The 26,623-nt window shown below is 45.1% G+C and overlaps 1 protein-coding gene across 1 annotated transcript; it reads right to left on the minus strand.

Annotated features, from left to right (window-relative positions):
- Positions 1–734: 734 nt before the first annotated feature.
- kctd3 (potassium channel tetramerization domain containing 3) lies at positions 735–22,561 on the minus strand. The gene is made up of 18 exons (XM_042071979.1): positions 22,136–22,561; positions 20,713–20,766; positions 20,080–20,125; positions 19,688–19,761; positions 19,497–19,555; positions 19,014–19,094; positions 18,504–18,668; positions 16,767–16,857; positions 16,430–16,620; positions 14,520–14,635; positions 12,794–12,881; positions 10,466–10,582; positions 9,444–9,614; positions 8,831–8,986; positions 8,284–8,380; positions 7,726–7,925; positions 7,093–7,231; positions 735–4,711 (listed from the first exon to the last, which is right to left on the minus strand). Exons 1-18 carry the CDS (start codon positions 22,204–22,206, stop codon positions 4,087–4,089), a joined length of 2,541 nt encoding a protein of 846 aa, XP_041927913.1. The 5' UTR covers positions 22,207–22,561; the 3' UTR covers positions 735–4,086.
- Positions 22,562–26,623: the final 4,062 nt, after the last annotated feature.

The raw sequence follows: 26,623 nt of genomic DNA on the forward strand, positions 1-26,623 counted from the left end.
TGTATTAGTGGAAGCCGTGACAAGCCAACTGATTTTAAAAATGTGTCTTAAGTATGTACTGCCGATTGTGAAGTTATGTACTGCTGGTGGTCAAAGTGAAGTCAGTGTTGTGACTGGATGGAGGAAGCAACATACTCATCAGTGATTGGTAGAGGTTGTTTTAAACCTGCAGTATGTTTTCGTTGGGTTGTGTTCTAAGCATTGTACTTTGGAAAGCATATCAATTTGCAATGATGTACAGCTGTTGTTACAAATATTTATTGTTTTTTGTTTTTTACAAAATGCCAGTATTATTTATCATTATCTCTGAGTATCTTTTTATATATTTTTTTCAGTTTTGTTTATGTTACCTTTGGTTGTTATTGGTGTTGTTTTGCAAAGTGCTTCCTCCTGAAATTGTTAGAACCCATATGAGTGTAATAATCACATACTGATCGTAGCAGAACCTTCTGTACATGGTTATGGCCAATGTAAGTTTCCTCCTAGACTTAAGACTTTTTACACAGACAGCACAAACACTCTGTAATAAGCCCCTGCTAGAGGGTCTAGAATGTGATCCGACTCGCTGTAAATGTCAAACCGAAATGCTATGTGCTTGTCTATCAGTCTCTCTCTCTCTCTCTCTCGGTGGCAGGACGTGTAACATATACTAGTGGACCATGCAGAGTTGAGGAATTCCTGTACCGTGGTGGTGTTTGTGTTAACAGCAGATTAAAGGAAAACACTGAGACGTATTGTTTAATGACATGTTGGTCTTGTTTTCTTTTGTGCCCATACAGAGGTTACAGAAAGGTGAGAGCGCTACTGTGAGGTATAGATTTTACTCAGGAGATTCAGGTACCACATTCACCTACAGTAGAGCTGGCGTACCATTGATATGGCCATTAGCCTTCCGTGCAGGATCTCAGAATACTCATGACTTAAGTATCGATCATAAATCCAACACACTTTGACCAAACACAGAGAACAGCAAAGACATTAGTTCATTATTAATTCATCATTAGTTCTTTTTTTTCTTCCTCTTTTTCTTTCTTTATATAACTTCATATCAGTGTCTTTTCAAGGTGCATCAGACTCCATATATTCTACATTCTTGCTGTGACTGTCTAAACTGCCAAAACTACATTACCTTGGTCAAACCATTAAATAAACAAACATGAAAACAGTTATTTCATATCGCAGCCTGTGAATTAAATGCAACTCATTAGCTATTCTTCTTTCATAAGAAGTCTCGTTAGCTAAAAACTCGTTAGCTATTCTTCTCTCATACTTATTCGTCTGTATGGAGCCGCTATCTATGCAAAGCTACAAACACGCTTGGCATTGTGGGTAAGAGTGCTGAATTCCTGTGATATGTCAGTGAAAGCAGCTATATATCTGTGTTCATAGTGTACGTCCATGAAGCATCACAGAGGAGCACTGTTCTCAAATCAGTCTCACCATGACGCACGTGATAATCGCAACTAGGGTGAGAATATTCTTAGAGTAACTTCAGTTTGTCCTCTGCAAGGGTTCACGGGAACCGTTTCATTTGTGTCGCGGCTTCCCCCACACTAATACTGCACTCAAAGCCATGGAGGAGAGCCAGGCTGTTTAGAGGGCTGTCTGCTGGCGTTTTGGGCTTCAGGGAAAGTGACCGTGTTGAAGACTCATTAGCTACAGACAACTATGTGAGAGTGTGTGTGTGTGTGTGTGTGTGTCTTTCTGTCTGCCTATCTATCTGTGTGTGTGTGAAGTTTGCCCTCAGTGTCTTAACCAGCATCAGTGGCAGTGTGAGATCTGCGTAAACTCATAAATCAACTCTGGAAGCTGGTAATTATCTTTCTGCCATGTCACACACCCGCACACACTGAACAGGAGCTGGCAGGCTCACTCACAAACTCACACACACACACACACACACACACACACACACACACACACACACACACACACACACAGGTGCCCAGCTGCAGGGCGTGAGATGGGCGTTTAATGTGCTGACAGATCCTGGCTCCTAAGAGTGTGGGTGCGGCACTGCAGGTGTGTGTGTGAAATAGACTGTGTGTGTGTGCATCTGAGCTGGGCCGCAGGGTGATGCCAGAGCCAGCCCATCTGTAGCGCCATCACAGAGGTGCAGTGCGCCCATTCATCAGTATCCCACAATCCCCTGGGGTTGCGGTTTTGAGCATCGCAGCGCGGTACTATCGGGGCTGTTGGCAGAGGATGTGATGACACAGGAAATGGTGGGGAAAAACGAGTGCTTCCTCAAGCATCATCACAATCAGGCCTCCCATAGACCACCAAACTATACGAGCCCTGGTCAGACACTGGCTCTGTCTAGTTAGTGTGGGGAAAGCATACTACGGCTAAAGTATACTACTACTGATGCATACTACTCAGTGCTACACTCACGTAGTGTACTTTCTTCATAGTGTTCTTCTGCTTCATGTTTTGCAAAGGCTTAACTCAGTGCTCTGTCTTACATGCGCGCACAGCATACGCTAATGCTAGTTAGTGACATGATAATATGACATAATATCATCCATTACTTATCATAATATATATATAAGATATGCCGAGCAACATAAATAGAGTCTGTACAATTTTTTTTTTCATATAGCTTGTAAACATGAGTTGACTGCATATGGCTGAGACAGAGAAAAGTGAGTGACTGACGGACGGACGGACAACCAGGTGACAGCCGACTGTGGGCCAGAACTGAGCCGAGACTAAGCCGCATCTCAGCCCGATGTGTCCCACAATCGGCTGCCATTTGGGAGTCGATCGACGCAACGAGTTATGGTCTCTGAATATTTCCTCATCATCCTATAGTGAGTCTCTCCTCTCCTCACCTCTCCTCTCTGTTGCTTATTCACATGAAGTGCAAATGCAATGGTGGAGTGAAAAACACACAGCGTCATATGTTCAAAACAAGTCAACGGTACAAAGCATTGAAAAGAGATGCATAATGTCAAACTGACATAGTTACCAAGACAGGTCCTGGTTACATGGTGCTGAAGTTGCATAATGAGTAAAGGTTTGTACACATCGTTCATTTCCATAGTGTTGATTTAACCACCCAAGACAGCGAGGAGGGGGGGCGTGTCGTCATATTAACTTTGGTTCGATTATTTTCCTAAATCAATATAAGACTTAAATTATTATCGTGGTCGAAGGCACTAAATAGTTTTCAAACATTACAATGTAAAGGAATTCCCTTTGTTTTAAGTTAGACATGTTAAGGTAAGAAAAAATAGTGTTTGTGATTCTCTAAATAAAAAAAGAAACGTTTAAATTTCTATCTCTGGCGAGCCAGCATGGCTGCAAAGTAATGCGAGTGCAAAAGATGACGCACAACTCTAATAAAGGCGGAGAACTAGCATTGTCCATTTTGGCTCTTGTCCAAACATGCCTGCCATGCTTCAAGTGACCCAACTTTTTGGGACCATGGAGAAGTGACACAGAGGAACACATCACTATTTTAGGTCAGTTCAGCGAGGTAATAATGTTAATCAGTTTATCCTCGTAATCATTCGGGAGTAACCAAGGAGACAAACTATTCCAGTTGAACAGCTGACACGAGCATGCATGTAAACAAGGAGCTTTTAGGACTCAGCTCGAGGATAATGGCTCCAGGAAAGAAAACATCAGCTGTTACCATGCCAACAGAGGTATGGCTTACCCAACACAACAAACGTTTGTATATGATGATCCCACTCTTAAAAAAACAAAACAAAATAAAACATTACGTATGCCAAGGCATTAGTGTGTGCAGTTGGAATCTGGCTGCTTACACAAAACACAAAATAAACAATGTGGAGGAGGGAACACCACCTCATACCTCACTGAAGCCGACAAGGAGAGCCTTACCCAGAGACAAGTCATGGAAGTAACGCTTGCGTCTGCAATCCCAGATGAAGACCACTCTGTGTAGCTCCATCTCCAACAGCAAGGTCTCTCATCTGAGATGGGTAAGTGCTACTTCACTCTGGGACGGGGGAGCGGGTCATTCCAGCTGTAAGGTGACTGGGGGATTTGGGGTTAGGGGTCACAGGGGTTGGTCAGGTATAATGTCGGACGCCTCGGGGGACGTGAGGAGACCTCTCACAGGCTGTACTCCTGGCTGGAGGTCTCCGTGCCTTTGCGGTGGCGCGGGGAGGTGGCCATCTTGGTGGGGGAGGGCGATGCAGTGCTGGAGGACGAGTCGCTGCCCCCACCAGCCTCCGAGGCGCCCCCAGGGGGCAGAGAGGACAGATGGGGCACCGGGGGTGCCCTCTTCCGCCCCAGAAACCCCCCATCAAACGCCCCCCTCTTCTTGCCCTCCGCCCGGCTCTCCGACCCCCCTGCCCCGGCTGACGCCGAAGCGCCCTCCTCCTCCACCTGCACCTTCCTCCGGACGTCTCCCAGCCCGGGGCTGTCCGGAGCCGACCTCCCCCCCTCCGCCTGGCCCTCACTGGCCCTCCCCCACCAGCTCTCCAGACCTCCGCCTGCTCCTCCACTCCTGCGGTCGGAGGCGCCCTCCTCCCCGCTGCTCTCGGAGGTGGAGTGTCTGGGCTCGTCGGCCTGTCCGTCAGGCTCCAGCAGGCTGCGTCCCAGGCTGAAGCTCTGGAAGTCTCGGTAGCCGTGGAAGCTCTCGGTGCGGCGCGCTCTGGCCAGCAGGGGGCTCTCTCGGTACGGACGCAGTGCCCCGTAGGTGGCCGTCTCTGGGATGGGCTCCTGCAGCTGGAGGCTATAGGCGCACACACACACACACACACACACACACAGACACAAACACACACACACACACACACACACACACACACACACACACACACACACACACACACACACACACACACATAAACAAACTAGAATGTAATGCCAGAGGAATTACAATAGTGGATGGAAAGCTGCTGGCTTAATGTTGGTGGGGAAATTCCTGGAAAAAAAAAACATTATTAAATCACTTAATCTTTGAGTTCATACAAACCCTCGTGCCAAAAGACCTTGTGCGTCAAGGCGTTCTTGAGATATAACACTCAAGGTGTTTTTGACCTTGACATTTGACCTCCAACATCAATTCACTTCATCTTTGAATCCATACAAATACTCATACCAAATTTCAGGCATGTATGTCAAGGCATTCTTGAGATATCGCACTTAGAGTGTTCATTGACTTGACCTTTGACCTCCAACATCAACTCACTTCATCTTTGAGTCCATACAAACACTTGTACAAATTTGAAGCATATGTGTCAAACCGTTCTGGAGATATAATGCGCTAAGCATGAGATATGGCTGTGACTTTTATTGACACAAGGGAAACACTTAAACAGGATGTGTAGTTTTAGGGAGCACCAGATTGTATGCATTAGAAGCTGAGACAGTTTGATTCACAGGTGACACCTGTGCCAGTGTTCTAATTTGCCCGGGAACTACTCTGGGAGCTTAACGAGCGCAGCTGGCTTTAGGCCATTATGACATCACAGCCATTCAAGTCTATGGGGGAAAAATGAGCTTTTTACCATTTTTAATCCCCTATGAACTCAAAGATTAAGTGATTTAATGTTTTTTTTCCAGGAATTTCCCCACCAACTTTAGCAGCTTTCCATCCACTATTGTAATTCCTCTGGCATTACATTGTAGTTTTAACATAGGTTTCCTCCGTAAAAGAGACATGCATGTAACTTCACAGCATGCGGTTAAATCTTTAAATTCACGGACGTGTTTTGGCTTTATTTTTTTGGCAAAAAACGTCACTCTTAACAGCCGCCAGTCTTTGAGAAGACGTGAAATATCCGCTGGAATTTTGTTTCTTACTATTACACCTGCCAGGGAATCCGTGTTATGTGGCTAAGCTGCTGCCTAGCAGGTGAAACAAGTTTAAATGGCTATAGCCTACATCTAAAACAATGTATTAGCTAGAAATGATGCCATATGTCTACATTCAATGTTAATTAAGCCACTTCGAAAGTTTGTTTAGATCCAGTGATTCTGCCGTCATGGAAACGCTACGTGACACTTCCGGACTCTTACGGAATACTTCCGTGAAGACATCACACTCTTCACCCTTAAAGGTGTGGGTGTTTCAACATTCTAACTTAAGATTCCGTTCCGCAACAATTGAAGGTTCTAAAATTCTATGTTGAATTCAATGAACCCTGATACTCTTTACAACGTTCATTTTCCAACATTCCCATCACACCGGTGTGACAGTACAACTTTAAGCGTTAATGCTAATCTCATCTGAGAGTGCAGTCTGCACTATAAGGCCACTAGGGACCCCGAGTGCGGTTCCTCAGCAGCACTTAAACAGCGCCAGAGACGGTACACCTTTAAGCGTTAATGCTAATCTCATCCCAAGTGCAGTTCCTCAGCAGCACTTAAACAGCGCCAGAGGAGTCGGAGCATCTCGCCATTTCAGCATGGTCAGCAAAGCCAGTTGCATGTGCCCAGGTCAGACTGCAGCTCTTTATCAGGCAACAGCTTCTCTCTACAGAGGCTAGTAGTGAGACATTCTAAATGTTTGTCTGGGCACTAATAATTACACACACATACACACACACACACACAGAGAGAGAGAGAGAGGCTCTTCACCAGGGCATTCTAAAGGGCCATTCACACCAGGAACGATAACGGCAAAAATATACCGCTCTTGGTAAGTGTGGATGCTAATATCTTTATAGTTATCTTTCCTGGTGTGAACGGCCCTTAAATGTGTGAGCACTAAGAATCATACACACACACACACACACACACACTCTTCACCAGTGCAATCTAACCCAGAGATGTAGAAATGCACATTCATATTTATCTTCTTAAACAAATATGATGAAGCCCAATTACGTGAATGTAAACACAGAGTTCAGGCAATACTGAGGTCTGCTAAAGTCATTGTCGATATTTTCCTATTGTGCGATAAGTCAACAACATAATTATTGAGACAGGCTTACATCGAACACATTCAAAGTCATTTACACATATTTATACAAGTCACATGATTTTCTGTTTAGTTGTCATCACTCATAGGATTGACCTTAGTTAGAAAGCCAGGTTCTCTCCCTGTAGCTGACTGTAGCTGTCCTAGCTGAGCTGTGATTGGCCCGTGTGGTGGGGCAGAGCTCTCACCTGGAGCAGGACTCTCGAAGCCGATTGGGCTGCAGCACGGAGGGGGCGGGGCTTATGTTGGGTGTGGCACAGCGAGATGTGCTGAGGTCACATTGGTCCAGCAGCTTCAGAAGCTCCTCCTCTGTCGGACCGCCCACTTCTGTCAATCATGAAAAAAGAAGTAAGAAATAAGATTAGAGAATGAAACGCAGACCTGCTGCATTAGCTGGATTACAGAATGAGAGTTTATCAACTCTGGTAATGGAACGCAGACCTGCTGCATTAGCTGCATTACAGAATGAGAGTTTATCAACTCTGGTAATGGAACACAGACCTGCTGCATTACAGAATGAGAGTTTATCAACTCTGGTAATGGAATTCAGTAATTTCCCACATTGTGTGTAAACCGCTGGACAGTGTTTTATGCAAATTAAAAAATGTGCGTGTGTGACTGACCAGTATCTCTCCTGACTGTCATAGCCCTTGTCAACAATGTCCATGGCAGCAGTGGTGTGTGTGTGTGTGTGTGTGTGTGTGTGTATGTGACTGACCTCTCTCTCTCCTGGCTGTCATAGCCCTTGTCAACAATGTCTACGGCAGCAGTGGTGTGTGTGTGTGTGTGTGTGTGTGTGTGTGTGTGTGTGTGTGACTGACCGGTCTCTCTCTGGGCCCTGTCGTCGGCCTTGTTGACCATGTCCATGGCGGTGGTGAGATCCCACATCTGGATGCTGCCGTTGGCTTGTCCGGTGAAGAGGTAGCGGCGCGGCCGCGAGCCCATGCGGCTGGAGCCTTCACACTCACGCACCGTGAAGCAGGTGATGGTGGTGCCATCAACCGACTGCACCTCACAGATCCTGACCCACACATACACACACACACACACACGTGTATATACACACACGTATACACACACATGCACATACACACATACACAAACGCAGAAACACAGACAGACCAGATCAGTACATATAGGGACATAGGTCCACATATGATGCACAGGTCTTGAATTTCCCCTTGGGGATCAATAAAGTATCTATCTATCTAGATAAATGTCAACACACACACACGCACTACACTCTCCTTTGTGTATGTGTGTGTTTGCGTTCATTTAACAGTACAAGTAGCCCACAAAAGTATCCTCATAAATGATGCAAACTAGAAAGGATGGGATAGATATTGAATACTGTTAGAACGTGTACACACACAGTGTACCTTTTTCCAGTGGAGGAGAGGCGCACAAAGAGCTTGTTGGTGATGGGTATGACCTTCTGGATAAAGACCTGCTGGTCATCTCTCTCTCCAAACGGGCCTGTGGGAGTAACAGCAGTTCCATCACACACTATACCAAAATACCACTGTGCACACAATCACAAACTATACAACTATACACACACTATACTACTGTACACACCATCACACACTATACTACTGTACACATTCACACCATCACACACTATACTACTGTACTACTGTACACACCATCACACACTATACTACTGTACACATTCACACCATCACACACTATACTACTGTACACACCATCACACACTATACTCCATGTTTGGATACTGTCTGTCCACATTAGCACATATGCATAACCCCTCCCTCCATGCCACAGCCGAACTGTGGCCACACTTATACCATTTCTTAAAATACAGTGCAGCTTCTCTGGCTAATCTGATCTTGCTGCCGTCCCCTCATCTGTCCCCCTCTCATTGTCATGCCCCTTCTGCGTCTTCTCTCGCCCCTTCCTGCTTACCGACGTCATTTCCTGCGGAGTAGCTGTTGTGGCTCTCGGCCTCCTCCAGGGAGAGGATCTTAAAGGAGGCCAGAGGTGTGGAGCCCGGCTGGGTGGAGATCATCCCCCGGAAGCGCGTCACCGTCCAGGTGCGCACGTGGTTGTTGTCAGCACACACTGATCACACACACACCCAACACACAAACCCAACACACACACACCCACAACACACACACACACACCCACACCCATTTATAAACAGTGTTTAAAGAATGATTTAGATTTTTTTTTTTTTTTTCACTCATTTAGAATTTTGAGCAATATTGTATAAGTCAAGTTCATTGTCATTGTTCATTGGTTTTACGTTTATGGTCCTGTATTAAAAATGTATGAAATAATTTTTTTCTGGCTCTCTCTGCCTTACATAAAAAAAAAACATATCCTCACAAGAACCAACATTCTGGCACGTAATCACATCGCCAAAGGAAATCTAGCATCATTGTTACGTTACATGAAAAAAAGTAGCCTTTACTAAAACAAGTTTTAGTCCCACTAATAAAAACACATCCATGACCCAGGTCTAGCACTGGTCATCTTAGATTTTCCCATCAGCACCTTGGCCAGCGGGGCTCACCTGACACCAGGTGTTTCTCGGAGAGCATGATCTTGGTGACGGGGCTGCGATGGACAGTGAAGGTTTGGAAGAGTTGGGGCCCCGAGCCCACCGTCTCGGGGTGCTGGACGATCACACGCACCGCTCCAGAGCTGGTCCCGTACGCAATCTCAATCCAGTTACCGCTCACACCTGCACAACACACACACACACAGGAGAGAGATGCGCTATATCAATCCAGTTACCACTCAAAACTACAGCACACAAATACACACACAGGAGAGAGGTGTGCTATATCAATCCAGTTACCACTCACAACTACAGCACACAAATACACACACACACACACAGGAGAGAGATGCGCTATATCAATCCAGTTACCACTCAAAACTACAGCACACAAATACACACACACACACACAGGAGAGAGATGCGCTATATCAATCCAGTTACCACTCAAAACTACAGCACACAAATACACACACAGGAGAGAGATGTGCTATATCAATCCAGTTACCACTCACAACTACAGCACACAAATACACACACACACACACACAGGAGAGAGATGCGCTATATCAATCCAGTTACCACTCACAACTACAGCACACAAGTATACACACACACACACATATCTCAATCTAGTTCCCCTTAACAGAGATGGATGGATGAGGAGAGGAGAGCTGGGTGGATGAGGAAAGGAGAGATGAATTGAGGAGAGGAGAGATGGGTGGATGAGAGGAGAAGGAGAGGAGAGGTGGGTGAGGGGAGGAGGAGATGGGGGGAGGAGGAGAGGAGAGATGGGTGGGTGAGGAGAGGAGGAGATGGGTGGATGAGGAGAGGAGGAGATGGGTGGATGAGGGGAGGAGAGATGGGTAGATGAGGAGAGGAGGAGATGGGTGGGTGAGGAGAGGAGGAGATGGGTGGATGAGGGGAGGAGAGATGGGTAGATGAGGAGAGGAGGAGATGGGGGGAGGAGGAGAGATGGGTGGATGAGGGGAGGAGGAGGAGGAGGAGGAGAGGAGACGGGTAGAGCCACTCACTGGTCTTTGGGGTGAGGTAGACACTGAGGGCAGTGATGGCGTCGTTCGAGGGGTCGTGGTAGAGCTCCGTCACCAGCAGATCATTATCCTTCATCCGCAGAGGAAACTTCTGCATGTCTAACACACACAAACACACACAGACTCAGGACAGGCAGCTGTGACAAAACACATCCCATAGAAACCTACACTCACAGCAGTAGTGTTAATAAATCTAAGCTGAATATAACTGTTAAATGTAGAAATCAGTTATTAAGACTCTGAAGACCTTATTAAGACTCTGAAGGCCTTATTAAGATTTTAAAGACCTTAATAAGACTTCCACCCACTCCATGAAGGGCAGAGACCACAGGTGATAGAGACCAGATGGGACAAAGAGTACTTTAAATTGATCTGTACTTCTGTAACGTCCAGCCAATTTACTCCTAAGCCACCTGGGGGTGTGCTGCATCATTCATTAATTAATGATTAGCTCATTAGCAGAGAATCACGTGGCAGATGGACATTTCCCAGCCTTTAGTTCTTTCCTAATACCAGTTCCAGGCACAACACATCCTCACATACCTATGCTACTAGTCTTGAAGGCACAACACATCCTCACATACCTATGCTACTAGTCTTGAAGGCACAACACATCCTCACATACCTATGCTACTAGTCTTGAAGGCACAACACATCCTCACATACCTATGCTACTAGTCTTGAAGGCACAACACATCCTCACATACCTATGCTACTAGTCTTGAAGGCACAACACATCCTCACATACCTATGCTACTAGTCTTGAAGGCACAACACATCCTCACATACCTATGCTACTAGTCTTGAAGGCACAACACATCCTCACATACCTATGCTACTAGTCTTGAAGGCACAACACATCCTCACATACCTATGCTACTAGTCTTGAAGGCACAACACATCCTCACATACCTATGCTACTAGTCTTGAAGGCACAACACATCCTCACATACCTATGCTACTAGTCTTGAAGGCACAACACATCCTCACATACCTATGCTACTAGTCTTGAAGGCACAACACATCCTCACATACCTATGCTACTAGTCTTGAAGGCACAACACATCCTCACATACCTATGCTACTAGTCTTGAAGGCACAACACATCCTCACATACCTATGCTACTAGTCTTGAAGGCACAACACATCCTCACATACCTATGCTACTAGTCTTGAAGGCACAACACATCCTCACATACCTATGCTACTAGTCTTGAAGGCACAACACATCCTCACATACCTATGCTACTAGTCTTGAAGGCACAACACATCCTCACATACCTATGCTACTAGTCTTGAAGGCACAACACATCCTCACATAGCTGCCCTACTAGTCTTGAAGGCACAACACAGGGTCAAAGACCAGGGTCAAAGGTCATTTATAGCAGGGCCGAGACATGGTGACCCTCTACCTTGTCTGACCATTTGAAGTAAATCAGTTGTATGAGCAAATACATTCACATAGACAAACAGACTCTGATTACAATAGTGAGGGTAAAAATACAGCGCTAATAGCTGTTTATAACTGCCCAAGGCAATTTAATCCCCCCCCCCCCTTGATCAAACAGAGACAGCTGGGTTATATAAATCTTACAGCGGTCCTGTCATTAGGTTGCATGATCAGAGGGTCAGTTCCCAGCATTGCTTCTTGTCTACACAATGACGTTTACATACTGTAGATAGCCAACTCCGCCTCTAATAGTTCCCTCTGCTTTATCTCTAAGGTCAAGGTCTGGCCACTTTGTATATATACACACACACACACACACACACACACACACACACACACACACACACACACAAACACACACATTAAACATACCAGAGCTTTGTTTAAAGAAACAGTGCACTTTCTACAGCCTGCAGAAGACTTGTTCCTCCAAGATGTTCCTAATATTCCTGACCATAGTATGTTCATCTATGCATGTTTTTTTTTAGGTTTTCCACTGTTTTTACCCTCCTGCCTATCTTCTCTTTTGTTGTACTCCCTGCTGGACTGGAGGCAGCTATGGGGGAGATCTGAGAGACTGCTATGGGAACAGAGGGGGGAGATCTGAGAGACTGCTATGGGAACAGAGGGGGGAGATCTGAGAGACTGCTATGGGAACAGAGGGGGGAGATCTCAGAGACTGCTATGGGAAGAGAGGGGGGAGATCTCAGAGACTGCTATGGGAAGAGAGGGGGGAGATCTCAGAGACTGCTATGGGAACAGAGGGGGGAGATCTGAGAGACTGCTATGGGAACAGAGGGGGGAGATCTGAGAGACTGCTATGAGAACAGAGGGGGGGGATCTCAGAGCTGAGCTCTCACCGATGTAGTAGATGGAGCCGTTATTGCAGCCCAGCAGCAGGAAGGAGCCGGCCGTGTCACAGCTGGTGATGGGCACCACGTCCTGCACCTGAGACACACACACACAGAGACATATGCACACATACGCACACACACACACAAACAGACACATACAACATACACACACACACACACAGAGACACATGCACGCATACGCACACACACATACAAACAGACACATACAACATACACACACACACAGAGACACATGCACACATACGCACACACACACACAAACAGACACATACAACATACACACACACACACACACAGACACATGCACGCATACGCACACACACATACAAACAGACACATACAACATACACACACACAGAGACACATGCACACATACGCACACACACACACATACATATACAAACATACACATTCAACACACACACACACACACACACACACAGTAACAGGGATCAGAGGTCATCTGGGAGGCACACAGAGGTCAATGTCCTTGCCATAGATCACCAGACCACCTGTGACTGTAGCTCACTGACCCATTCAGTCAGCTGTGTCTGCCGCTCACAGAGCTCACCATTCAGCTGTCAGTGTCTGTGGTCAGGAGAAATACCAAGCAGCAAGCAAGCTTGCGGACATGCTCACTGCCCAGTGCCTTTCTTAACGACACTACGTACTTCCATCCCACTCTTATTGCAACGTTTTAACATGAGTTTACAATTTAATTTAAAGGGGAACTTGGCAGGATTTCCCCATCTGTTGAAGAAATTGTGCATTATGCTATTTCAAACTGCGGGAAAAGGTAACGATAAAGCACATGGATTTGTTTACAAGCTAGCGAACGGTTAGCATAAGTTTGGCAGAACTATGTGGATGTTACAAGGTAAGAAACACGATTTAAAACGAGTTTCTTGTTTTTCACTTCTCTTTCCGGGACAGTAAGTCTCAATGTTGCAAGGTTGGTTTTCCGCCTGGGGACGCTAGGCGCAGCGGGGAAAGCCACCGTTTTCACCGGAACAGGTCATTTAACCATCCAAATGATTTCTAAACGGGTTTATTACGTTGAAATAGTTGCCAAGTTCCCCTTTAACAAGTTTACGTTTTAACAATGAGTTTAACATCATTTCGCACTATTCAGTTCACTTAAATATATAATCAGTTTGATTTACATTAGATCAGATTTTACCTCACAGTCCTACATGCGGAAAACACTAAAGGGCTGTACACACCAGGACCGATATGAAAGAGATGACCGCAACTATAACAATATGAGCATCCACACTGACCAGCAACAAAGAAAGTCCCCCCTCGCGTTAATAAATGTGATGTCTAAACTTTGATGGATTCTCATTGGCTGTCGGCTTGTTATTGTTCTCACTTGTGATTCCTAATAATAATGTTTTTCATGTTGTTATTGTTATAGTTAATGTATGGACGTTCATATTAGCTAGAGTGATACTTTTTTTCCATTATTGTTATATATATCGTTAGCATTCTTGGTGTGAATGGCCTTTAAAGTTGAAGTATCTAAAGCCTTGTCTTTTAATAGCATATTGCTTCAACCAAATAAGCTCCAATTTCAACAGCATCTCCAGTCTAAATGTATTGTAGTGCATTTTAGTCCAAATCTACACCTAATCCAAGACCTAGTCCAAATCTGATCCCTGCTGATGGTTCAGACGTAGTCCTCTGATTGGTGGAGAGGTTGGGGGCGTACCTGCCAGTGTTGAGTGACGGCGTTCCACACCCCGACTTTCCCCGTGTGGCTGGTGGCCACCAGCTGACTCCCAATGAAGAAGAGAGAGTCCACAGGTACCCCCAGACTGAACACACCTAAACACACCCCAAAACACACAGCACGGATTACATACACCCCAAAAACACACAGCATGTGTTACATACACCCCAAAAACACACAGCACAGATTATATACACCCCAAAACACACAGCATGTGTTACATACACCCCAAAAACACACAGCACAGATTACATACACCCCAAAACACACAGCATGTGTTACATACACCCCAAAAACACACAGCACAGATTATATACACCCCAAAACACACAGCACAGATTATATACACCCCAAAACACACCACACAGATTATATACACCCCAAAACACACAGCACAGGTTAGGCCATAGGCACCCCAAAACTGAACACACCTGAACAGACCCCAAACACACAGTACACCAGTGTTTCCCATACATTGACTTATTTGTGGCGGCCCACCACAATATCAACTTTGACCACCACACAATGATTTTCCAGGTTGTACTAAATTGTGCTTAAATCTGGTGGCCCCAGCTGTGGCGCAACTGGCTGGGGCACCTGCACCGTACGCCGGCGACCCGGGTTCGATTCCCGCCCCGTGGTCCTTTCCGGATCCCACCCCTGCTCTCTCTCTACCATTCACTTCCTGTCACTCTCTACTGTCCTATCATTAAAGGCATAAAAAGCCCAAAAAAATAATAAAAAATCTGGTTAGCATCATAACCACACTGTGCTCATTGTTGTATTCAAGTAATTCTGCAAACCAACCACCACAAATGGAATTCAATTCTGTGGGAAACACTGCAAGCATTACATACAGCACAAAATACACAGTACAGGTTAGACACAACTTAAGAGTAGAGAGTCCAACAGCACCCCTCTGACACAGAATGTTGTCAACATTCCCCACACATGCTCAACATTCCCCACCCCCCCTTCACCTACCACCACAAATACAATTACATTTTGTGGGAAACACTGAGCACGCACTAGTCCATGGGTACCCCCAGACTCAACACACCTGAACGCACCCCAAAAACACATAAGCACACGCTTACACACAACATGGGTTAGAGCCAGAAGCAAACACTCTCAGGCTACTGGCTTTTCTACAAGCACAGCAGTAACATGTGTAGAGATGTGTGAGTAGTCCATCCAGGATTATCAACACAAAACCGAGGGATTAGCTGATTAGTTGTGGGGTTTCTTATGCTTGTGCAATGCACACAGTAAGGCAGACCATGTAAGGTATTAGATAAGCACTATAATGATGTAATTCAATTCCTGGCTATGGTGACTGTTGAAGTCAGGACCAGTGATGTGAAACTGCTAAGATCTATTCACACATTGCAGCTTGTTTTACCCTAGGAGTGTACCACTGCACTGTAAGTATACAATTGAAACGGTTGACAAGTTCCCGGTCAACTGATAGCCAGCTAGAGCTTATGCAGTGCTTTTTATATGATATTTGATACATCATAAAATAGACTGCATTTCACACAGACACAAGCAATAATGCAGCTGTCTGAAGCATGTTTTTCAATTTCAAATGAATTTCCATATGAAGGACAGATAAGCCCACGTGTCCCAACAAACCGCCTTGGCTATGCACACTACACACACTTCTGTGCTCTGGCCCAGACCACTTAATTTAAGTGTGAAAAACACACACACACAACTTTCACAGTCCAATATCACCAACTGTATTGCCAAGACACCAGTTGGCGTGCTAGAAAGCCTTCCATAAGTGGCAGCTGTGTTAAATCTCAACTAAAAGGCATTGTGATACACACACAACCGTTGTACATGGTCTAACAGACACACAAACACACACACAGACACACACACACCTATCTCATTCCCGTTCCCCCCATCCTGGATGCTCCATAGAATGATGCTGCTCTCTGAAGCAGCTGCTACCATCTTGTCTTTGTCGCCATGGGGACCACCCACCACCTTAGCGTTCAAAGCCACACGCTCGATTGGCCAGTCCAGGTACGGGCTTGAGAACACCTGCTGCCAACCTGACGACTCCTTGATCCTAAATACACACACACACACACACACACACACATACATAAACACATTTCACAGATAAACAAAAGCCACATGCATTTACACAAACTAACATATCTACTGAACTAATTTCTAATGAATCAGATGTAGAACTAAATGGGGTGACCAAACCTGTAACATATGACGAAATGTGCGTAGGCAACAACGATCCAGTTATGGTGGCCAGCAACAATCAGCACCTTTCTCGGATCAACGGGAGAGCCTGACAAAACAAAACAGTCACACACAAACTCAGTCTGTACATTTGGTCATTTCCATAAACTGTATGTACATATATGCTGCTGTTCCCTGGAAATGTATTGGATGAGACTTTAAACATGACTCCCATGAAACCTAAAAGGTTGTGAAATGAATCAGTGTGTAGCATGAACATTGCTTCTGTTTTGGTGCAATACACATCCAGTCTACATGCAGTACTCATCAGTCTGAAACATTTGACTCCGAAATGCACCACATCCGTTCTGATGACTAACAGAAATGATATCAAAGAGACATCAAGGACTCTAATTGGTTGTTATTTCATTTAGCCAACTAAATGAAGATTTAGATTGGCTATTTTGTCCATTCTCTCATTTCTCATTGGCTGCTGTGTGCTTCCCTCATCTCCGTCCTCACATGACTTGAGTAATGCATCTCTGTAGGCCTCACAAAGAGGGCATCTCAGTTCCACATAAAAGGCCTTTCACTGGTCACTTATACACTCACACACATGCACACACACTCACTCATATACACACAAACACATACACACACACACACACACACACACACTCATATACACACACTCACACACACTCATATACACACACTCACTCATATACACACAAACACACACACACACACTCATGCACACACACACTCATGCACACACACACTCATATACACACACACTCATATACACACAAACACATACACACACACACACACACACACACACACACACACACACACACACACTCATATACACACACACACACAGTCACTCATACACACACACACACACAAACACAAACCCTCCCTCTCCTCTTTTCCCACAATCCCTTGCTGCAGCTCTGCTGCTGCCCTAACAAAGCCAAGTGACTAACACAGTGGAGATGTCTGGTCCCTGATAGCCTCATGAACTGACCATAGTAACAGCACTCACTCTCAGCACTTCACTATGCAAAATAAGTAAGTAGTATAAGTATATATACTCTTTTGATCCCAATCTGTGAATTACTGAAACAAACACAGCACACAGTGTACACACAGTGAGGTGAAGCACACACTAATCCCAGCGCAGTGAGCTGCCTGCATCAACAGCGGCGCTCAGGGAGCAGTGAGGGGTTAGGTGTCTTGCTCAAGGGCACTTCAGCCTACTGGTCGGGGTTCGAACCGGCAACCCGGTTACAGGTTCGAAGCGCTAACCAGTAGGCCACGGCTGCCCCAACATGCTGCCTCCAACATGCCCTCCAGCAAATGGATTCTGATTTACAGACAGCGTTTTATCAATCTCAAAATCATATCAGCTAGAGCGATACTTTTTTGTTGTTATTCTTGTAGTTATCGTTCTTGGTGTGAACGGCCCTATAGTCTGAATGCCAATTCAGCAGTACAGACCCTAAAAGCCTAAAACTACTGAATGTGTTGTTCAGAAGCCTATCTCATTTTCATCTGCACGAAACGGAGTCGAGTGTTGTGTGTTAGTGTGTGTGCGCGTCCCTCCCTATACACACCTCACATAGTTACTGTGGTGCTTGTGTACGTCCTCTCACCTAAAGTTGCTGTGACACTTGTGTGTGTCTGTGTCTGTGTCTGTGTGTGTGTGTGTGTGTGTGTGTGTGTGTGTGTGTGTGCGCGTGTCCTCACCTAGTCGCTGGGTTGCGTCTGCCCCTGAGGGTCCCGGCAGGCCTGGATGTCTGGTGGGTCTGGGGGGGAACCCTCCCTCCGCCCCCCCGGGCCCTGACCGCTCCTCTGGGGCCCCGACAGCTGCTGCCGATGCCCCGACACTGCTGTTCTTACGCGCCGGGATTGCTACACACACACACACACACACACACACACACACACACACACACACACACACACACACACACACACACACACACACACACACACACACAGGGGATATACCATACCCCACTTAACAGCTGCTGGCAGGTGTGTGTGTGTGTGTGTGTGTGTGTGTGTACTCAGAACATTTAAAGGACAGGGACAGGTGTGTATGTGGTGACAGCACAGAGTACTGAGTAAGTGAATAATAGTAACAGACAGTGAGTAATCGTGTGAGCTCACTTGGCTAAATAGACTCGGAGTCTGTGTGCATGTGTGTGCTCACAAGACTGAATCTTTGGCAGAGAGGTGCATTATGGGGCGTACCTGGAGGCGGCAGGTATCCGTGAAACAGAACACTGCCACACGACGACCGCTCCAGTTCCTCACACAGCAACAGTCGCCGCACTGCGCCATGGCAACAAGGAAACAACAACATCAACAACAAACCACGTGCCAACTAATAAACTCCTAGCTTGGCATAATTAAACTGGAAGCGGGTTACACCAGTTAGCATATAGCTAAAAGGGAGCTATCGGCTAACTGGTGTAATTCACTTCCAGTGAATTATGCTAAGCTGGGCAGCTAGCGGATCATTAGGAAAGATTAGATGAATGTGATCATTTATGTTTGGGCCTTTTTTGGGCCTGTAATCGCTGATACAACCAAAGTGAAAGTCGTTACACCATCTCTCTTGAGGCAGTCTGATGTTTAGCTGCTCGATGGTTATATTTGATTAGAGGAATCACATGATGTCTGCAGTCAGGCTGAGAGAGTCAGACAGAGTGAAGTCTTGAGAGGTGCCCTTACCTAACGGGGTTATCCCGTAAAACTCAGCTTCATGCCGTAGGACGTTTATATTCACCCCCCTATGAGAGAACATCAAGAGCTCAACTGAGTTACACTAATCTAATGTAGTGAAAGTGAATGTAAAAAAGACATATGAAGAAGTGAACCTATATATAAAAATATATATTAAAATGCAACAGTGGTTACTCTACCGCAAGTCCAATTCCTTCGTCCGTAGAAAGTTCAGAATTGGTGCAAACACTGTTGGGTCCCTGTCAATAAATATCTGCAAGAGAAAATGTAGTTGTTTTTTTTATATTATATACTTTTTTATATTATTTTTTTATATTATATACTTTTAATTACTTTCTGCTGTTAGTGAATGTGTGTGTGTGTGTTGTCTGTATGCTACTGTGACCTTGAATTTCCCCTGGGGATCAATAAAGTATCTCTCTCTCTCTCTCTCTCTCTCTCTCTCTCTCTCTCTCCAATACGAATGCTGATCAGACAAACGTAAAGTATGAGGGGTGTGTAGAATAGTAAGTCGTTGTATCAGAGAATGTGACGTTAGGTAGATGGGTGTCCATATTGGATCAGTACTCACAGCTCCAGTTTCGTCCCTCAGAGTTGAGATTCGCCCACTGAGCAAACTGCAAGACAACAACACAACACACAGTTAGAACAACAACAACAACTTTATACAGCGCAAGACATCCAAAGTGCTTTTACACCAATGTGTAGAACCCACCTGGGTGATGCATGGCAGCCATTATGCGCCAGAACGCTTACCACACACCAGCTTGAGGTGGAGAGTGAGACAATGAACAAATGACAATCACATTGCGGGATGATCAGGAGGCCAGATTAAACGAGCCAGGTTAGGAATTTAGCCAGGACACTGGGGAGAACCCCCTACTCTTTGCGATAAGTGCCATGGGATCTTTAATGACCAATGAGTTAGGACCTCGGTTTAACGTCTCATCCGAAGGAGGATTTAGTGCGGGAGAGTGGAGGCTAAACATGTGGCAGCGTTGGTCTTGTGCCACTTCCTCTGAGCCATTCTTTACAGTACAAACATGTCACATTACAGAAAAATACACAAAGACACTACCATGTTAATGACACCTGTGTGTGTGTGTGTGTGTGTGTGTGTGTGTGTGTGTACGTGTGTGTGTGTGTGTGTGTGTGTGTGTGAGTGTGTGTGTGTGTGAGAGAGAGAGAGTGTGGTGAGGGGTACCTTGAGAAGAAAGAGTCTGGAATCCACATAAGGGTCTGTCTGGAGGTGCTAAACCTGGAGATGACAGGAATGTGTGTAAGTTGTCATGGTAAATGACAAACAGTTGTTGTTTTTTTAAATCACACATTAGATTATTTCTTCATGTGTGTCTTCTTCAGTGCAGTGTACAATCCTGGTCAACCACAACTATGCTTTTAGGACATATGTGGTTAAGGTTAAGGAGAGTGGATGACATAACCATCCATCACAGCGTATTATTACAGTGATGCAATAAAAATGTGGTCTCCTCCCTCTCTCTCATACAGTTAAACTGGGTTAACCCAATCTCTTTGCATGGGGTTGTATGTCAACATTTCTACAGCGGTCATTATGGCCACAGAGCATGTGAGCTGAGGCGCTGGCAGCAGACAGACAGATCATTCATGTTTATGGTGATGTATCGTGTGGGATCCATTCTCTGTGGTTTAATCCGAGTAAGAGAATGGTCATCCGACGCGGCTTATGGTAGGCTACACAGGAGGGCCGGGCAGCGGGTTATCTCTGCTCCGCATGCAGCAATGGCATTACCTCATCCCTGTCATAAATTTACTTTCGATTGCCCTTTTCATCGCTGGATGGTTGCCATGCAGGTTTAAGAGAAACTTCAAAACGGAGCCGAGTTAAACTGCATATTAATATTGACCAGACTATTTAGTTCACAACGGTCAACGTGACATTTGGTGAACTTGTTTGTGAAATGCTGATGAATGTTTCCATTGTGAACCCAGCTAAGTATCCATGAGGATTTTTGCATAAGGAGAGTGCTGAACAGGACAGGGTTTAAAACATTTGACAGTAACGTTATCTCTTGTCATAGGGGTCATAGGCTGTCCGAAAGCTAGCTATGTGGGCCCTGAGTTAAATCCGCATTTGACGCTAATCCTGCATATTTTGACGCATTTGTGATTAAACTGAGGGAATAATACCAAGCTGTTATTTGCAGCCAAACACGCCTAAAGTAGCCTAGGTTATAGCCTAGGCTACTTGTTTGAGGGGAACAGTCATGAATTGCATGTTATGTCAATAACAAAACCACGTGTCAGAAGAAAATGTAAAGCCATGAGTTATTGGTGTTAAAGGCTACACATGTCTTCAAATATGACCACCACTGTTATCTTAAATCCAAAATAGTTTCAGAAATTCAGGTGACTTGGTAAACTTGCGACAAATGGTAACATGTTTTCCCTGAACGGGACAGGGACAGGGAGGGAGTCCGTAGCCTACAGTCCCGACACAGACCAGACCAGTTCAGTAAGCTACATTTGTAAGGGCCTGTGGCTATGTCCATCGTGTGGTCAAGGACTTCCATACGCAAGGATAATGTAGGCTAGCAACCAGCTTCATTACACTGTAAGAAAACACGAGAATTGCGCACAACACTCACCTCGTTCCGCCGACGTTAAGTTGAATAATTTCGCCCATCCCAGGTGTAACACTGTTGCAAACCCCTGCCATGTTGTTTATCTCCTCATCGACTGACACGGTCGATTCTGTCAATTAGTATCCAGTTTGTTTATGTATCCAGCTTCTCGGACGTTACTTAGTGCTACTCGGGTTTTTCTTCTCGACCCACCACCGCCCCCATGAAAACACTACGCCTCACTCCTGCATCGAAACACCGCTGTCTCGCAACGGCGGGCTATGAGTACACAGCTTGTAAACACTCTCTCGTCATATCTGGAATCTGTCCCTATTGATGTTAACTAAAGACCGGATAGATATACGTGGGTAATGAGAGGGTCTTGAGAATCCCCTTCGCTGTTTCTTGGCGTTGGGGTGGAGGCTGCTAGCCTTGTGAGCAGCGATGCTAAGGTCTGGAGTAGCAGCCAATCCGGCAACGTCATTCCTTTCTCATGGCCGTAGCCCCGCCTTGCATTTCGAGTAGGCTAGACAGCGCTCCCGTCTCCCGTCTCGTCTCTTCCCTGGAATCCAACTGGGAAGTCGGCTTAATCCGAGGGTAACAGTATGGTGATTCATTGTAAACAATGGCATCGGATTTATTGGAAGAGATTAAAGAAATGTGTAACTGTTTACTGTTAAAACAAAGAAACTGTGTTCTTCCTGCAAGCGTTTTATTTACTGTTTTGAATCAGGTGGCCTATCTTGAATCAGCCATTTGTAGCTATGTTGTGTTGTGTTTGCCTGCAATCATAGTGGTAAACAATTAGATTACTGAAGTAGGCTAAATTGTGTCTTTGGCTTGTTTTAGTTTAAAAGAGGCCAAACACCACTGAAGTGCTCCCATTAGGCTATTGTGTCCCATCACGATGTGATTAGAGACCTAGATCACCATCGTAGGCCTACATTTACATTTACCTTACAAAAGAGTAGCCTAATTTATTTGTTGATGTTTATGGTAAATATATTTAAACTGATAAATGATACATATATTTAACTGCAATCAAATTTACATCAACTTTGTTTTGCATTATAGGCTAGGCTACTCCCTCATATGTTGTGTAGCCTATAGCTGTACTCTTTGTTGATTTTTCTTGAGCTGAAATATCAAACGTAAATGTTAATCTTTTAGTGTCACAACTTTGTTGCTCTGTCATGCCTAAACCACTTTGTTTTTTTTATGTATTTATTTATTTACCAGACACTTTTAATCCAAAGTGATTTACATATGTCAACTATATTATAAGGGATTGCATTGTCCCCAGAGCAACTTGGGGTTAAGTGCCTTGCTCAAGGGCACAACAGTGGAAGCCAGGAATTGAACCCACAACTTTTCCAGCTACTGTGTGCTAGCCCAGCTCCTTAGCCACTATGCTACGCTGCAAATGCATTTTCTCAGCCATGCCTTGCCATGCTCTATCTGTCAATGTCAGAGTAAAAGGCCAGAATGTGCTCTAGATGCTAAGTGGTTCAGATGATTCGCTGCGGTGGATGGCGGCGGGGCGGGCCGTAACGATGAGCAGACCCAGCTGACCACACTGAGTCAGAATCCTGCTGGAGCATCCGGTCTTACCCAACTCCCCAGCCTCGCTCAGCCCTATATCATGGCAGACTGCCTCAACCGTGGTACTACATTTAAGACTCTGTCCTTGAATTAAGATACATTTACTTAATCCACTGGCAGATAAATGTACTTGTTTTTATGTCTTAATTTAATAAGATTTTTAATTATTTTAAGTCAAATAATCTTAATAGAAAGCTCAAAGTAAGTATGTAAGTATACTAAATAACTTTTTATCTTAATATAAGAACACTTGGTAAGATGTAATTTTTGTAGTGTAGGTACAGAGGACAATCTGGGTTCATCTCATCTGTGGCTGTAGGGAAATATATTTTTTTTATATTATTATTATTTTTCTGTGGCGAGACTATAAAGGCTCTGTGGAATTTACAAATACTTCCTTGTTTTGTGCTGCACACACAGTCCCTCTAACAGCTCATCCCCAATTCGGAACCCGGTTACAAAAACTATCGGTTACAGTCTCCTAAACTGCCGGCTTTCTAGGGTGATTCCAAGAGCCTGTGGTAGTGTAATGGCTTAGGAACTTGGCTAGTCACAAAAGGCCAGGCGTTCGATTCCTGGCTGCCACTCTGCCCCTGAGCAAGGCACTAAACCCCAAGAGCTGCTCTCCAGGGAAACTGGCCCCAGCAATTGGTATCTGTGTGTCACTTTATAAAAATGTCAGCTAAATGCATAAGTAAGAGTCCTGCACTAATTGAGTCCTGCACTAATTGAGAATGCCCCTACAGACTTTAATGACCACACCTTAATGACAAAACATTATTACCAACATCATTATTTCTAAGTTGGGCTAATAGCTTAATTTTCCAGCTTGCTGTAGCCCAAATGATTTGATTGGCCCGAACACAGCTTGTTCGAGCATAGAGACTTCTCAATGGAGCGACTCCAAGGGGGTATTCCAAGTACATGGTTTAGTGACAAACCTGGGTAAGTTAAATCAGAGTAGGTGGTAAACGTCCTTATAGAAGAGCTAACAAAACAATTCCATAGGGCTCTTGTTGTAGGAGGTTTGGCCACTTACTCTGAGTTAACTTACCCAGGTTTATAACTAAACCACATACTTGGAATACCCCCCAGACTGAATTCCCAAACTCAAATTTTGTGTGCGGGCTTGTGACGGCTCGCTAGGCCAGTTCTTTGTTTCTTGTTTGTCTCCCCTGTTCAGGTGCGCTTGTGGGAGTGGCCGGCTCCTTAGGACTGCTGCAGTATGCCGGCACGCAGGTGTGCACGCCACAGGCTTTTAAAGGCGGCTGCTCCGTGACATCATGAGACTTTTTTGCCTTCTGAACATGCAACACACACACAGCAGATCTCCCTCATTACAACACACACAGCAGATCTCCCTCATTTACAACACACCAACAACACCACTGACTACTGACCTGCTCCTGTCCAACCCACTTTTGAATCTAAGTAAATAAACCTTCATAAACCTGTATGCTACGCACGCCTCACTTCCATTATCTTTGTTGTGGCTTAATTGAGGCCTTAACAGGGGGTAAATTCAGCCTGGCTCCCATGGTTAATACATTTCTCCTAAAATTTCTAACAGCACCTTGCAGAGACCAGCTGATTCTGGCGCAGTTCTGGTTCTGCTTCGGATACGGACCTCATCTACTCCTGCTCTGGGCCAGAACCGTCTCAGAGTCGGATTGTGTCGGGACGGTGTGTGAGGTCCATGGCATGTGCTCATTCAGTCAGAGCTAATATTTCAACTCAAACTAAGAGGGACATCTGAGAGCTCTGAGAGAGAGAGAGAGAGGCACTTACACAAAGACGGGCGCTGTTTCATAACAATAAATCCTCCAGCCTTCTGAAGGAAAGTCATCACTCATGCACCGCAGCAAATGCAATTTTTATACTGCCACTCCACTGAATAAATTACCGTTGTGCTGCCGTTCCGAATCTTTAAATGTCCATGTCTCTCAGTGTTGCTACAGCTGCACAACATTGGTTAAATTTGTCACACTACTTGCAATAATGTGACAGTACTATAGTACTGTCAGTACTATACTACAGGCCTATACCACAGACCATTTTTACTTATTTAAGCAAGTCACAAGTTTGTTCCATCATATATGCAGTTTAAACAATCAACATCTATTTTTAATGTATAAAATCAGCTGTAAAGCTACATTTTTGAAGAAAAAAAAAAACTACAATATTCAGCCTTAACACTATTCAACAGTGACTAGTCTACTTCTTGGTCAAGAGAGAATAATTGAGGAGACTCTGCTGTGTAGTAATATCACCACCAGAGGGCGCCCATTTACCACCTATACCCAGTGAACCTGAGTGAGGCAGCTGAGATTAGCAACTCTCCTCCCAAGCTGTTGGGTGTGACAATTTGTGTTCCTCACGGTAGTGTGTGTGTGTGTGTGCGTGTGTGTGTGAGTGTGAGTGTGTGTGTTCATCACAGCTGTTTCTGGAGGAGTGAAACTCCATGCATGCAGGAATGAGCTGTTGAGTGTTGAGCAAGCAGAACACATGATCCTGATTATGTGTCAGTAGGAGCGAGCTGTCAATATCCGTCGATAACTATAGAGTTCCAGCAGCGCTGACGACTCCACTCTGACTCACTTACCAGGCAAACCAAAGAGCAAACACGATGACACAGAGCTGCAGTATTCCCAACACACGGAGGATGAGTTACACACGGATGGTAATGGGAGATGTGTTGGCCAGTCAGACAATACTGCAAACTCGCAGTCTTTCTAACATTACATTATGTATTGTGTGTGTGTGTGTGTGTGTGTGTGTGTGTGTGTGTGTGTGTGTCTAGAGAGAGAGCGGTATAACTGTAAGCACCCATTGACCCTGACAAAAATGTAGGTGCAGAATTTCTCCTCCCCCCAGCCCAACACACATGCGGCAGATATAAAACACCCCCCA

The sequence above is a fragment of the Alosa sapidissima genome, chromosome 19, assembly GCF_018492685.1.
Source record: "Alosa sapidissima isolate fAloSap1 chromosome 19, fAloSap1.pri, whole genome shotgun sequence".
NCBI lineage: Eukaryota > Metazoa > Chordata > Actinopteri > Clupeiformes > Clupeidae > Alosa > Alosa sapidissima.